The following is a 16,169-nucleotide window of genomic DNA, read 5'->3' as shown; positions in this document are numbered from 1 at the left end:
CGGGGAGGCAGGTAGCCTAGTGGTTAGAGTGTTGGACTAGTAACTGAAAGGTTGCTCGATCGAATCCACGAGTTGACAAGGTAAAAATCTGTCATTTTGCCCCTAAACAAGGCAGTTAAACCCACTGTCATTGAAAATAAGAATTTGTTCTTAACTGACTTGCATAGTTTAATAAAATGTAATAAAAATAGCAGACGCATTTAGCGCATAGTTCATTGGAACTGGTAGAACAGGCAGCTATGCCAGACAGTGCCAGTTGCCCACACGCTCACAATTGGTTTCTTGGCTACCATTCCCATCAACAACTGACTCCGTCCGACTCCATCTACTCTCTAACGCACGTTGCGGATCCCGGACCCAACCCGATATAGTAGGTAGAAACTTCCCAGCAATGTCGACAGACAGCCCCGACCGCCTTAATCGGAACACTTGTGACAGATATACATGACCAGTTAACAGCTGGACGATCTAAACGACAGAAATAGAAAAGCTTTTCCTTCAGCCAGCAAGCCATTGCGGAACAGGACAGGACAGAGCAGTTACTTTGCGGGACATCGGGAAGTACCAATAGGGAGGGTGTTTTCCTTCCCAATGGAGGACATGGTTACTGGACATTAGTTTGGATCATCTTTTAATGAGTTATTTATGTGCACCTTAAGAGTTAATTAAGAGTGTGGCTTTTTTTCTTCCCTGAGCAGGAATGGAGAGAGTCAGGTTCATTCCTTCATCATGACCACCTGTCAGTAGGCTGCTGTCCCAAATGGCACCCTATTCCCTATGTAGTGCACTACTTTTAACCGAAGTTAATGGCACCCTATTCCCTATGTAGTGCACTACTTTTAAGCAAAGTTAAATGCACTATTCCCTATGTAGTGCACTACTTTTAACTGAAGTTAATGGCACCCTATTCCCTATGTAGTGCACTACTTTTAACTTAAGTTAATGGCACCCTATTCCCTATGTAGTGCACTACTTTTAATCACAGCCCTGCCGTTTGGGAAGCAGATAGTGCCTGTTTAAAGCCCTCTGGTCTGCTTGGTGTGAGTACAGTTTACAGCTGAGGGGGGAATGTAGCAGCAGCTCACTGAAGGCTACTTGATAAATGTTTGACTGGTGACTCTGTCTCTGTCTGTCCTATCAAACATTACTACCGGACTCCTCATCCCACTGGCCACCACATAGTTTCAGCATGAAACATGTCAAACACTGGTTCTGAACTCTTAAATGGACAATACAGATGTAGTATCTTAATTTGATCACTCTTTTCTTGCGAAGAATTTAAACTCTGCATCGAAAACTCATACTAACACACGATTTATAATTAACAGTATTGTACTTTTTGTGTAGTCTACTTTCGGGGCTCAGCTTAATAGCCCTGTCGACCGATCAAGTACCGTTATGGACTAAACGTTCAGATCCTATTGCTGCAGGATTATTTCGCTGTGACGACAATATAGGTCAAATTAAGATCCTACATCTGTATGAGGTTTGACATGATAGATCAAGTTGCATTAGACATGCTCAAATTTGTTGGTACCCCTTCACAAAAAAATGAAGAATGCACAATTTTCTCTGAAATAACTTGAAACTGACTAAAGTAATTGCCATCCACCATTGTTTATTCCATATTTAATTATTAATTCAATAGAAATCAGACTTTGCTTTAGATTTTTTTTATTCAACATAATATTGTAAATAATAAAATGACATGGACACAAATGATGGGACCCTTATTAACCTAAAATGTTGTGGCACAAACCTTCAGAGGCAATCACTGCAATCAAATGTTTTCTGTAGCTCTCAATGAGACTTCTGCACCTGTTAACAGGTAGTTTGGCCCACTGGGTGCTTTCTGCACCTGTTAGCACCCAGTGGGCCAAACTACCTGTTAACAGGTGCAGAAAGCACCCAGTGGGCCAAACTACCTGTTTTCTGCACCTGTTAACAGGTAGTTTGGCCCACTGGGTGACTTCTGCACCTGTTAACAGGTAGTTTGGCCCACTCTTCCTGAACAAACTACTCCAACTGTCTCAGGTTTGTTGGGTGCTTTCTGCACCTGTTAACAGGTAGTTTGGCCCACTCTTCCTGAACAAACTGCTCCAGCTGTCTCAGGTTTGATGGGTACCTTCTGCACCTGTTAACAGGTAGTTTGGCCCGCTCTTCCTGAACAAACTGCTCCAGCTGTCTCAGGTTTGATGGGTGCCTTCTCCAGACTGTAAGATTCAGCTCTTCCCATAGTTGTTTGATAGTATTCAGATCAGGTCTCATTCGAAGGCCACTTCAGAATAATCCAAAGTTTTGTTCTTGTCCACTCTATGGGTGTTGTTTAGCTGTGCGTTTTGGGTCATTATCCTGTTGGAGGAAACCATAACCTGTGACTGAGACAGAGCTTTCTGACACGTTTCTCTTCAGAATGCCTTGATAGTCTGGAGATTTCATTTGTGCCCTGAACAGATTCAAGGCACCCTGTGCCAAGCGCAGCACAGCTAGCCCCATAACATAACCCAGCCTCCTCCATGTTTCACTGTAGGAAGTTGTGTTCGTTTCTTTGAAAACTTAATTTCTTCGTCTGTGAACATAGAGATGATGTGACTTGCCAAAAAGCTACAGTTTTGACTCATCTTTCCAAAGAACATTTCTCCCAGAAGGATTGTGGCTTGTCAATATGCATTTTTGCAAATTCCAGTCTGGCTTTTTATTGTCTATGGAACTCACTTTCGCTCTGGAGTCCTCCTGCGTCTTCTTCTATGGAACCCACTTTCGCTCTGGAGTCCTCCTGCGTCTTCTTCTATGGAACCCACTTTCGCTCTGGAGTCCTCCTGCGTCTTCTTCTATGGGAACCAACTTTCGCTCTGGAGTCCTCCTGCGTCTTCTTCTCTGGAACCCACTTTCGCTCTGGAGTCCTCCTGCGTCTTCTTCTATGGAACCCACTTACGCTCTGGAGTCCTCCTGCGTCTTCTTCTATGGGAACCTACTTTCGCTCTGGAGTCTTCCTGCGTCTTCTTCTATGGAACCCACTTTCGCTCTGGAGTCCTCCAGCGTCTTCTTCTATGGGAACCTACTTTTGCTCTGGAGTCCTCCTGGGTCTTCTTCTATGGAACCCACTTTCGCTCTGGAGTCCTCCTGCGTCTTCTTCTCTGGAACCCACTTTCGCTCTGGAGTCCTCCTGCGTCGTCTTCTATGGAACCCACTTTCGCTCTGGAGTCCTCCTGCGTCTTCTTCTATGGGAACCAACTTTCGCTCTGGAGTCTTCCTGCGTCTTCTTCTATGGAAGCCACTTTCGATCAAAAGAGCGAAACCCCCTTGGAGTTCAGCTTGTATCTCTTTGGCAGTTATCCTTGGTTCTTCTTCTACAATGCGCACTGTCCTTCTGTTCAATCTGGGGTCGATGTTCCTCTTGCGGCCGCGCCCAGGGAGGTTGGCTATAGTTCCACGGACCTGAAACTTCTTCTTAAATAATATTTTCAAACTGTTGTTACAGGAACATCAAGCTGCTTGGAAGATGATCTTGTAGCCGTTACCTTTACCTCTACCTTTACCTTTACCTCTACCTTTACCTCTACCTTTACCTTTACCTCTTACCTTTACCTCTTACCTTTACCTCTACCTCTACCTTTACCTTACCTCTACCTCTACCTCTACCTTTACCTTACCTTTACCTCTGCCTTTACCTCTACCTTTACCTCTACCTCTGCCTTTACCTCTGCCTTTACCTTTACCTCTGCCTTTACCTCTACCTTTACCTTTACCTCTGCCTTTACCTCTGCCTTTACCTCTACCTCTACCTTTACCTTTACCTCTACCTCTACCTCTACCTTTACTTCTACCTTTACCTCTATCTTTACCTCTACCTTTACCTCTACCACGCTTGTCTATTATTGTCTTTCTGATCCCCCTCAGACAAATCTCTGGTCCATGTTCAGTGTGGTGTACACAATGATACCAAACAGCACAGTGACTGCTTTTCTCCATTTAAATAGGCTGAATGACTGATTACAACGATTGGAGACGTGTGATACTAATTAAATAAACAAATTAGTTTGAAATATCACTATAATCCAATTATTTATTATCTTTTCTAAAGGGGTACCAACAAATGTGTCCAGGTCATTTTTAGAATATATTTGTAGAATAAGCAATAATTCATCTCTTTTTCATAGCTTCTTTGCTTTATTTTGACACACACCAAAGGCATGCAAGTATACATGATAAAATAGCTTTTAATTTCATCACTTTTCAGGAGGAATGAAGCGTTATTTCAATGAGCTGTAAGGGTACCAACACATTTGAACACGTCTGTAAATGATTGAAGTTAATGTAGATACCTTTAACGTATTCTTCGAAAATCAATTAAAAGATTGTTTCACGATTAAGTTTAATTAAAACAAAATCAATTAAAAGATTGTTTCACTATCAAGTTAATTAAAACCAAATCAATTAAAGGATTGTTTCACTATTAAGTTAATTAAAACAAAATCAATTAAAGGATTGTTTCACTATTAAGTTAATTAAAAACAAAATCAATTAAAGGATTGTTTCACTATTAAGTTAATTAAAACAAAATCAATTAAAGGATTGTTTCACTATTAAGTTAATTAAAACAAAATCAATTAAAGGATTGTTTCACTATTAAGTTAATTAAAACAAAATCAATTAAAGGATTGTTTCACTATTAAGTTAATTAAAAACAAAATCAATTAAAGGATTGTTTCACTATCAAGTTAATTAAAACAAAATCAATTAAAGGATTGTTTCACTATTAAGTTAATTAAAACAAAATCAATTAAAGGATTGTTTCACTATTAAGTTAATTAAAACAAAATCAATTAAAGGATTGTTTCACTATTAAGTTAATTAAAACAAAATCAATTAAAGGATTGTTTCACTATTAAGTTAATTAAAACAAAATCAATTAAAGGATTGTTTCACTATTAAGTTAATTAAAACAAAATCAATTAAAGGATTGTTTCACTATTAAGTTAATTAAAACAAAATCAATTAAAGGATTGTTTCACTATTAAGTTAATTAAAAACAAAATCAATTAAAGGATTGTTTCACTATCAAGTTAATTAAAACAAAATCAATTAAAGGATTGTTTCACTATTAAGTTAATTAAAACAAAATCAATTAAAGGATTGTTTCACTATTAAGTTAATTAAAACAAAATCAATTAAAGGATTGTTTCACTATTAAGTTAATTAAAACAAAATCAATTAAAGGATTGTTTCACTATTAAGTTAATTAAAACAAAATCAATTAAAGGATTGTTTCACTATTAAGTTAATTAAAACAAAATCAATTAAAGGATTGTTTCACTATTAAGTTAATTAAAACAAAATCAATTAAAGGATTGTTTCACTATTAAGTTAATTAAAACAAAATCAATTAAAGGATTGTTTCACTATTAAGTTAATTAAAACAAAATCAATTAAAGGATTGTTTCACTATTAAAGTTAATTAAAACAAAATCAATTAAAGGATTGTTTCACTATTAAAGTTAATTAAAACCAAAGTGAAATCGCAAGAAAATAACAACATCTTTATAACATTCCATTTCCAAAATAGAGATTTGGTTCAGAAATAATAATGAGCCAATCGTTTTAAGTCTGTCTTCTTCTCTCCTCAGACAGGGAAGAGTGAGCTGGATAAGTATCTCTCCCCCCAGACGCCGCTCCTGATGCCCCATCCGGACCCTCCAGAGCAGAACAAGTCTCGGCGGGACAGTGCCTCTGTGATGGATCACTTCTTTAGCGACGACCAGGGTGGGTCCCCTTACAGCATCAATATGAACGTCTTCCTACCCGACCTGGCCTACCTGAGGATGGGCTTGTGCCGGCCGGCACGCCCAGGGCCTGGAGGTAACGGTGGAGGCATGGGCCAGCAGGTCAAAACAGAACCTCCTGCCTCCTCTCCCTTCGTCCATCCTCACCCTCACTGCCCCAGCAGTAGCGTCCACGGTAACAGCGTCAGCCTTAACACGGTAACGTCGGTGTCTTCTTCTTCTTCGTTACCGGAGTTCACTAGCGTGTTCAACCCGTCGGGTGGCGGTGACCCGACCTCTGACGCCGTGGCAACGGGCGGTTCTGTTTACGTGAAGGAGGAGCTGGGGTCGTTCGATCTGCCTCACGACGACTCTCTGTTCCAGCTGCTCTCTGCAGAGCTGGACTCCGCCCCTCTCGCGCCCATGCATCACCACGGCAACGATGCTCATCACCGGGCGGGGCAGCACCACGGAGGTTCCGGTCCCTCGCCCATCATGCACACCTTCCACGACCTACACTTAGCCGCCCAGGCCCAGCAGCATCACCAACAACTACAGACTGCCAAGTCAAGCTACTGTGGTGGGCTGCACAGTGTAGGAGGGGCCTACCCTCACCCTCACTTCCTCCAGCAGCCCCAGCACCATCAGGCCAAGGCCCCCTACCTGCCCCCCTCTCCTCCCAGCTCAGAGCCCAGCTCCCCAGATCGCCAGAAGGACCTCCTTCAGAACCTCTCCCCTCCCCCTTCCTATGCCGCCACTATCGCCTCCAAGCTGGGAGTCAGCGTCTCCCCCAGTCTTTCCCCCACCGGTGTGGCTCGGCCCCCAGCCTCAAGTCTAACTCAAGCCCCAGGCTCCGGCCCAGCTCCAAGCCTGAACCAGTCCATGCAGGTCCGCTACAACCGCAGGACCAACCCAGACCTGGAGAAGAGGAGGATACACCACTGTGACTTCCCAGGTCAGGACTCCCTCCCTCCCTCTTTCCCTCTCTCCCTCCCTCCAGGTCAGGACTCCTCCCTCCCTCTTTCCCTCTCTCCCTCCCTCCAGGTCAGGACTCCTCCCTCCCTCTTTCCCTCTCTCCCTCCCTCCAGGTCAGGACTCCCTCCCTCCCTCCCTCCCACGGGTTATACTGTTTCTCTACTGTCAGGACTTATCCCTCCCTCCCTCCCACGGGTTATACTGTTTCTCTACTGTCAGGACTTATCCCTCCCTCCCTCCCACCCTCCCACCCACCCACGGGTTATACTGTTTCTCTACTGTCAGGACTCCTCCCTCCCTCCCTCCCTCAGCTGCAGAGCTTTACTTTAGGTTTACTTTCTGTGTGTTGGTCGTCTATTTCAGTGTAGTCATGAAGACTTTGTGCTTGTTCCTAGCTCACATGCAATACGTTGTTTACCATCAATTAGCTCAGTGTCTGTAGTGTCCTGTGTTATGGGTGGTGGTCTGACTCAGTGTCTATAGTGTCCTGTGTTATGGGTGGTGGTCTGACTCAGTGTCTGTAGTGTCCTGTGTTATGGGTGGTGGTCTGACTCAGTGTCTATAGTGTCCTGTGTTATGGGTGGTGGTCTGACTCAGTGTCTATAGTGTCCTGTGTTATGGGTGGTGGTCTGACTCAGTGTCTATAGTGTCCTGTGTTATGGGTGGTGGTCTGACTCAGTGTCTATAGTGTCCTGTGTTATGGGTGGTGGTCTGACTCAGTGTCTGTAGTGTCCTGTGTTATGGGTGGTGGTCTGACTCAGTGTCTATAGTGTCCTGTGTTATGGGTGGTGGTCTGACTCAGTGTCTGTAGTGTCCTGTGTTATGGGTGGTGGTCTGACTCAGTGTCTGTAGTGTCCTGTGTTGTGGGTGGTGGTCTGACTCAGTGTCTATAGTGTCCTGTGTTATGGGTGGTGATCTGACTCAGTGTCTATAGTGTCCTGTGTTATGGGTGGTGGTCTGACTCAGTGTCTATAGTGTCCTGTGTTATGGGTGGTGGTCTGACTCAGTGTCTATAGTGTCCTGTGTTATGGGTGGTGGTCTGACTCAGTGTCTATAGTGTCCTGTGTTATGGGTGGTGGTCTGACTCAGTGTCCTGTGTTATGGGTGGTGGTCTGACTCAGTGTCTGTAGTGTCCTGTGTTGTGGGTGGTGGTCTGACTCAGTGTCTGTAGTGTCCTGTGTTATGGGTGGTGGTCTGACTCAGTGACTTTCAGTAAACGTTACTATTCTCTGTGGTTGTTGCCTCTGAATGATGTGACGTTGAATAATTCAGTAATCGACAGCAGGCTTTTAGCCAGCTCTAGCATGTGTCCCAAATGGCACCCTATTCCCTACACAGTGCCCTCATTGTGACCAGAACACTGGTCAAAAGTAGTGCACTACATAGGGAATAGGGTGTCGTTCTGAATGCAAGCTCTAGAGATCTGTCAGAGAGACACAGAAAATGGACGACCAAGACAGAGTGTTATTGGTTGCATCAAACTGACAGTGTATCACAGCTAGAAAAACACACCAGACAGTCACTGAAACACACACACACACACACACACACACACACACACACACACATAAACAAACTCCTCTTCGGCTAATATAATACTAATGTACTCCTATATGTCAGCAGCTCTCTCACTAATGTTCGGTGATGTCAGATAGCCTCTGGCTCTGGGATTGGAGGGTTACTAAACTCCTCAGCATGTCTTGACTGGCGTGTTGTAAATGGTTGCAGAACTCATAGAGACGGTGTGGCAGAACTCATAGAGACGGTGTGGCAGAACTCATAGAGACGGTGTGGCAGAACTCATAGAGACGGTGTGGCGGAACTCATAGAGACGGTGTCGCAGAACTCAGGGAGACGGTGTCGCAGAACTCAGGGAGACGGTGTCGCAGAACTCATGGAGACGGTGTCGCAGAACTCATGGAGACGGTGTCGCAGAACTCATAGAGACGGTGTCGCAGAACTCATAGAGACGGTGTCGCGGAGCTCATAGAGACGGTGTCGCGGAGCTCATAGAGACGGTGTCGCGGAGCTCATAGAGACGGTGTCGCGGAACTCATAGAGACGGTGTCGCAGAGCAGGGAGACGGTGTCCCAGAACTCATAGAGACGGTGTCCCAGAACTCATAGAGACGGTGTCGCAGAACTCATAGAGACGGTGTCGCAGAACTCATAGAGACGGTGTCGCAGAACTCATAGAGACGGTGTCGCAGAACTCATAGAGACGGTGTCGCAGAACTCATAGAGACGGTGTCGCAGAACTCATAGAGACGGTGTCGCGGAACTCATAGAGACGGTGTCGCAGAGCAGGGAGACGGTGTCTTCGAAAGTTTTCAGACCCCTTTACTTTTTCCACATTTTGTTACATTAGTCTTATTCTGAAATGGATTAAATAGTTATTCCCCCTCATCAATCTACACACAATACCCCATAATGACAAAGCAAAAACAGGTTTAGACATTTTTGCTAATTTATTAAAAATAAAAAACGATCTACTCTTTACCTCGTAATGACAGAGAACACAGGTTCTTAGAAACGTCTGCTAATTTTAAAACAGAAATACATTATTTACATAAGTATTCAGACCCTTTGCTATGACACTCTAAATTGAGCTCAGGTGCATCCTGTTTCCATTGATCATCCTTGAGATGTTTCTACAACTTGATTGGAGTCCACCTGTGCTAAATTCAATTGATTGGACATGATTTGGAAAAGCACACACCTGTCTATATAAGGTCTTACAGTTGACAGTGCATATCAGAGCAAAAACCAAGCCATGAGGTCGAAGGAATTGTCCGTAGAGCTCCGAGACAGGATTGTGTCGAGGCACAGATCTGGGGAAGGGTACCAAAACATTTATGCAGCATTGAAGGTCCCCAAGAACACAGTGGCCTCCATCATTCTTAAATGGAAGAAGTTTGGAATCACCAAAACTCTTCCTAGAGCTGGACGCCCAGCCAAACTGAGCAATCGGGGGAGAAGGGCCTTGGTCAGGGCACCCTCTGACAGAGCTCTAGAGGTCCTCTGTGGAGATGGGAGAACCTTCCAGAAGGACGACCATCTCTACAGCACTCCACCAATCAGGCCTTTATGGTAGAGTAGCCAGACGGAAGCCACTCCTCAGTAAAAGGCACATGACAGCCTGCTTAGAGTTTGCCAAAAGGCACATAAAGACTCTCAGACCATGAGAAACAAGATTCTCTGGTCTGATGAAACCAAGATTAAACTCTTTGTCCTGAATGCCAAGCGTCACGCCTGGAGGAAACCTGGCACCATCCCTAAGGTGAATCATGGTGGTTGTGGCAGCATCATGTTGAGGGGGATGTTTTTCAGTGGCAGGGACTGGGAGACTCGTCAGGATTGAGGCAAAGGTGAACGGAGCAAAGTACAGAGAGATCCTTGATGAAAACCGCTCAGGACCTCAGACTGGGTCGAAGCTTTACTTTCCAGAAGGACGACAACCCTAAGCACACAGCCAAGAGAACGCAGGAGTGGCTTAGGTACAAGTCTCTGAATGTCCTTGAGCGGCCCAGCCAGAGCCTGGACTTGAACCCGATCTAACATCTCTGGAGAGACCTGAAAATAGTTGTGCAGCAACACTCCCCATCCAACCTGACAGAGCTTGAGAGGATCTGCAGAGAAGAATGGGAGAAACTCCCTAAATACAGGTGTGCCAAGCTTGTAGCGTCATACCCAAGATAGACTCAAGGCTATAATCACTGCCTAAGATGCTTCAACAAAGTACTGAGTAAAGGGTCTGAATACTTATGTAAATGTGCTATTTAAAAACTTGTTTTTGCTTTGTCATTATGGGGTGTGTACATTGAGGATTTAAACATATATATTTTAGAAAGAGGCTGTAACGTAACAACGTGGGAAAATTCAAGGTGTCTGAATACTTTCAGAATGCTCTGTATACTATAGTAGAACAGCAGAATCCATAGATATATAGTAGAACAGCAGAATCCACAGATATATAGTATAGTAGAACAGCAGAATCCATAGATATATAGTAGAACAGCAGAATCCATAGATATATAGTATAGTAGAACAGCAGAATCCATAGATATATAGTAGAACAGCAGAATCCATAGATATATAGTAGAACAGCAGAATCCATAGATATATAGTATAGTAGAACAGCAGAATCCACAGATATATAGTATAGTAGAACAGCAGAATCCACAGATATATAGTATAGTAGAACAGCAGAATCCATAGATATATAGTAGAACAGCAGAATCCACAGATATATAGTATAGTAGAACAGCAGAATCCATAGATATATAGTAGAACAGCAGAATCCATAGATATATAGTATAGTAGAACAGCAGAATCCATAGATATATAGTAGAACAGCAGAATCCATAGATATATAGTAGAACAGCAGAATCCATAGATATATAGTATAGTAGAACAGCAGAATCCACAGATATATAGTATAGTAGAACAGCAGAATCCATAGATGTATAGTAGAACAGCAGAATCCATAGATGTATAGTAGAACAGCAGAATCCACAGATATATAGTATAGTAGAACAGCAGAATCCATAGATGTATAGTAGAACAGCAGAATCCACAGATATATAGTATAGTAGAACAGCAGAATCCACAGATATATAGTATAGTAGAACAGCAGAATCCACAGATATATAGTATAGTAGAACAGCAGAATCCATAGATGTATAGTAGAACAGCAGAATCCACAGATATATAGTATAGTAGAACAGCAGAATCCATAGATATATAGTAGAACAGCAGAATCCACAGATATATAGTATAGTAGAACAGCAGAATCCATAGATATATAGTAGAACAGCAGAATCCATAGATATATAGTATAGTAGAACAGCAGAATCCATAGATATATAGTATAGTAGAACAGCAGAATCCACAGATATATAGTAGAACAGCAGAATCCATAGATATATAGTAGAACAGCAGAATCCATAGATATATAGTATAGTAGAACAGCAGAATCCATAGATATATAGTAGAACAGCAGAATCCATAGATATATAGTATAGTAGAACAGCAGAATCCATAGATATATTGTAGAACAGCAGAATCCATAGATATATAGTAGAACAGCAGAATCCATAGATATATAGTATAGTAGAACAGCAGAATCCATAGATATATAGTAGAACAGCAGAATCCATAGATGTATAGTAGAACAGCAGAATCCATAGATATATAGTATAGTAGAACAGCAGAATCCATAGATATATAGTAGAACAGCAGAATCCATAGATGTATAGTAGAACAGCAGAATCCATAGATATATAGTATAGTAGAACAGCAGAATCCACAGATATATAGTATTGTAGAACAGCAGAATCCATAGATATATAGTAGAACAGCAGAATCCACAGATATATAGTATAGTAGAACAGCAGAATCCATAGATATATAGTATTGTAGAACAGATAAATATTATTGTAGAACAGCAGAATCCATAGATATATAGTATTGTAGAACAGCAGAATCCATAGATATATAGTAGAACAGCAGAATCCATAGATGTATAGTAGAACAACAGAATCCATAGATATATAGTAGAACAACAGAATCCATAGATATATAGTATAGTAGAACAGCAGAATCCATAGATATATAGTATTGTAGAACAGCAGAATCCATAGATATATAGTAGAACAGCAGAATCCATAGATGTATAGTAGAACAACAGAATCCATAGATATATAGTATAGTAGAACAGCAGAATCCATAGATATATAGTATAGTAGAACAGCAGAATCCATAGATATATAGTATTGTAGAACAGCAGAATCCATAGATATATAGTAGAACAGCAGAATCCATAGATGTATAGTAGAACAACAGAATCCATAGATATATAGTATAGTAGAACAACAGAATCCATAGATATATAGTATAGTAGAACAGCAGAATCCATAGATATATAGTATAGTAGAACAGCAGAATCCATAGATATATAGTATAGTAGAACAGCAGAATCCATAGATATATAGTATAGTAGAACAGCAGAATCCATAGATATATAGTATAGTAGAACAGCAGAATCCACAGATATATAGTATAGTAGAACAGCAGAATCCACAGATATATAGTATAGTAGAACAGCAGAATCCATAGATATATAGTAGAACAGCAGAATCCATAGATATATAGTATAGTAGAACAGCAGAATCCATAGATATATAGTATAGTAGAACAGCAGAATCCACAGATATATAGTATAGTAGAACAGCAGAATCCATAGATATATAGTATAGTAGAACAGCAGAATCCACAGATATATAGTATAGTAGAACAGCAGAATCCACAGATATATAGTATAGTAGAACAGCAGAATCCATAGATGTATAGTAGAACAGCAGAATCCACAGATATATAGTATAGTAGAACAGCAGAATCCACAGATATATAGTATAGTAGAACAGCAGAATCCATAGATATATAGTAGAACAGCAGAATCCATAGATATATAGTATAGTAGAACAGCAGAATCCACAGATATATAGTATAGTAGAACAGCAGAATCCATAGATATATAGTATAGTAGAACAGCAGAATCCACAGATATATAGTATAGTAGAACAGCAGAATCCACAGATATATAGTATAGTAGAACAGCAGAATCCATAGATATATAGTAGAACAGCAGAATCCATAGATATATAGTATAGTAGAACAGCAGAATCCACAGATATATAGTATAGTAGAACAGCAGAATCCACAGATATATAGTATAGTAGAACAGCAGAATCCACAGATATATAGTATAGTAGAACAGCAGAATCCATAGATATATAGTAGAACAGCAGAATCCATAGATATATAGTATAGTAGAACAGCAGAATCCACAGATATATAGTATAGTAGAACAGCAGAATCCACAGATATATAGTATAGTAGAACAGCAGAATCCATAGATATATAGTAGAACAGCAGAATCCATAGATATATAGTATAGTAGAACAGCAGAATCCATAGATATATAGTATAGTAGAACAGCAGAATCCACAGATATATAGTATAGTAGAACAGCAGAATCCATAGATATATAGTATAGTAGAACAGCAGAATCCACAGATATATAGTATAGTAGAACAGCAGAATCCACAGATATATAGTATAGTAGAACAGCAGAATCCATAGATGTATAGTAGAACAGCAGAATCCATAGATATATAGTATAGTAGAACAGCAGAATCCACAGATATATAGTATAGTAGAACAGCAGAATCCATATATATATAGTAGAACAGCAGAATCCACAGATATATAGTATAGTAGAACAGCAGAATCCATAGATATATAGTAGAACAGCAGAATCCACAGATATATAGTATAGTAGAACAGCAGAATCCACAGATATATAGTATAGTAGAACAGCAGAATCCACAGATATATAGTATAGTAGAACAGCAGAATCCATAGATGTATAGTAGAACAGCAGAATCCACAGATATATAGTATAGTAGAACAGCAGAATCCATAGATATATAGTAGAACAGCAGAATCCATAGATATATAGTATAGTAGAACAGCAGAATCCATAGATATATAGTATAGTAGAACAGCAGAATCCACAGATATATAGTATAGTAGAACAGCAGAATCCATAGATATATAGTGTTGTAGAACAGCAGAATCCATAGATATATAGTATAGTAGAACAGCAGAATCCATAGATATATAGTAGAACAGCAGAATCCATAGATATATAGTATAGTAGAACAGCAGAATCTATAGATATATAGTATAGTAGAACAGCAGAATCCATAGATATATAGTATAGTAGAACAGCAGAATCCATAGATGTATAGTAGAACAGCAGAATCCACAGATATATAGTATAGTAGAACAGCAGAATCCACAGATATATAGTATAGTAGAACAGCAGAATCCATAGATATATAGTATTGTAGAACAGCAGAATCCATAGATATATAGTAGAACAGCAGAATCCACAGATATATAGTATAGTAGAACAGCAGAATCCATAGATATATAGTATTGTAGAACAGCAGAATCCATAGATATATAGTATAGTAGAACAGCAGAATCCATAGATATATAGTATAGTAGAACAGCAGAATCCATAGATGTATAGTAGAATAGCAGAATCCATAGATGTATAGTAGAACAGCAGAATCCATAGATATATAGTATTGTAGAACAGCAGAATCCATAGATATATAGTAGAACAGCAGAATCCACAGATATATAGTATAGTAGAACAGCAGAATCCATAGATATATTGTAGAACAGCAGAATCCATAGATATATAGTAGAACAGCAGAATCCATAGATATATAGTATAGTAGAACAGCAGAATCCACAGATATATAGTATAGTAGAACAGCAGAATCCACAGATATATAGTATAGTAGAACAGCAGAATCCATAGATATATAGTATAGTAGAACAGCAGAATCCATAGATATATAGTAGAACAACAGAATCCATAGATGTATAGTAGAACAGCAGAATCCATAGATATATAGTATAGTAGAACAGCAGAATCCATAGATATATAGTATAGTAGAACAGCAGAATCCATAGATGTATAGTAGAACAACAGAATCCATAGATGTATAGTAGAACAGCAGAATCCATAGATATATAGTATAGTAGAACAGCAGAATCCATAGATATATAGTAGAACAGCAGAATCCATAGATATATAGTATAGTAGAACAGCAGAATCCATAGATGTATAGTAGAACAACAGAATCCATAGATGTATAGTAGAACAGCAGAATCCATAGATATATAGTATAGTAGAACAGCAGAATCCATAGATATATAGTATAGTAGAACAGCAGAATCCATAGATATATAGTATAGTAGAACAGCAGAATCCATAGATATATAGTATAGTAGAACAGCAGAATCCATAGATATATAGTATAGTAGAACAGCAGAATCCATAGATATATAGTATAGTAGAACAGCAGAATCCATAGATATATAGTATAGTAGAACAGCAGAATCCATAGATATATAGTAGAACAGCAGAATCCATAGATATATTGTAGAACAGCAGAATCCATAGATATATAGTAGAACAGCAGAATCCATAGATATATAGTATAGTAGAACAGCAGAATCCATAGATATATAGTATTGTAGAACAGCAGAATCCATAGATATATAGTAGAACAGCAAAATCCATAGATATATAGTATAGTAGAACAGCAGAATCCATAGATATATAGTAGAACAGATAAATATTATTGTAGAACAGCAGAATCCATAGATATATAGTATTGTAGAACAGATAAATATTATTGTAGAACAGCAGAATCCATAGATATATAGTATAGTAGAACAGCAGAATCCACAGGTATATAGTATAGTAGAACAGCAGAATCCATAGATATATAGTATTGTAGAACAGCAGAATCCATAGATGTATAGTAGAACAGCAGAATCCATAGAT

General features: G+C 39.9%; 1 protein-coding gene across 1 annotated transcript in view; it reads left to right on the top strand.

The window, feature by feature from the left end:
• LOC139532855 (Krueppel-like factor 5) overlaps window positions 1-16,169 on the top strand; it is a 30,194-nt gene that overhangs the window by 854 nt on the left and 13,171 nt on the right. The window contains exon 2 of the mRNA XM_071330973.1: window positions 5,628-6,717. Within this exon, the coding sequence (XP_071187074.1) occupies window positions 5,628-6,717 (1,090 nt within the window). The remainder of the gene's footprint in view (window positions 1-5,627; window positions 6,718-16,169) is intronic.

Source organism: Salvelinus alpinus, chromosome 10 (genome assembly GCF_045679555.1).
Source record: "Salvelinus alpinus chromosome 10, SLU_Salpinus.1, whole genome shotgun sequence".
Taxonomy (NCBI): domain Eukaryota; kingdom Metazoa; phylum Chordata; class Actinopteri; order Salmoniformes; family Salmonidae; genus Salvelinus; species Salvelinus alpinus.
This window is presented reverse-complemented; position numbering and strand designations above follow the sequence as displayed.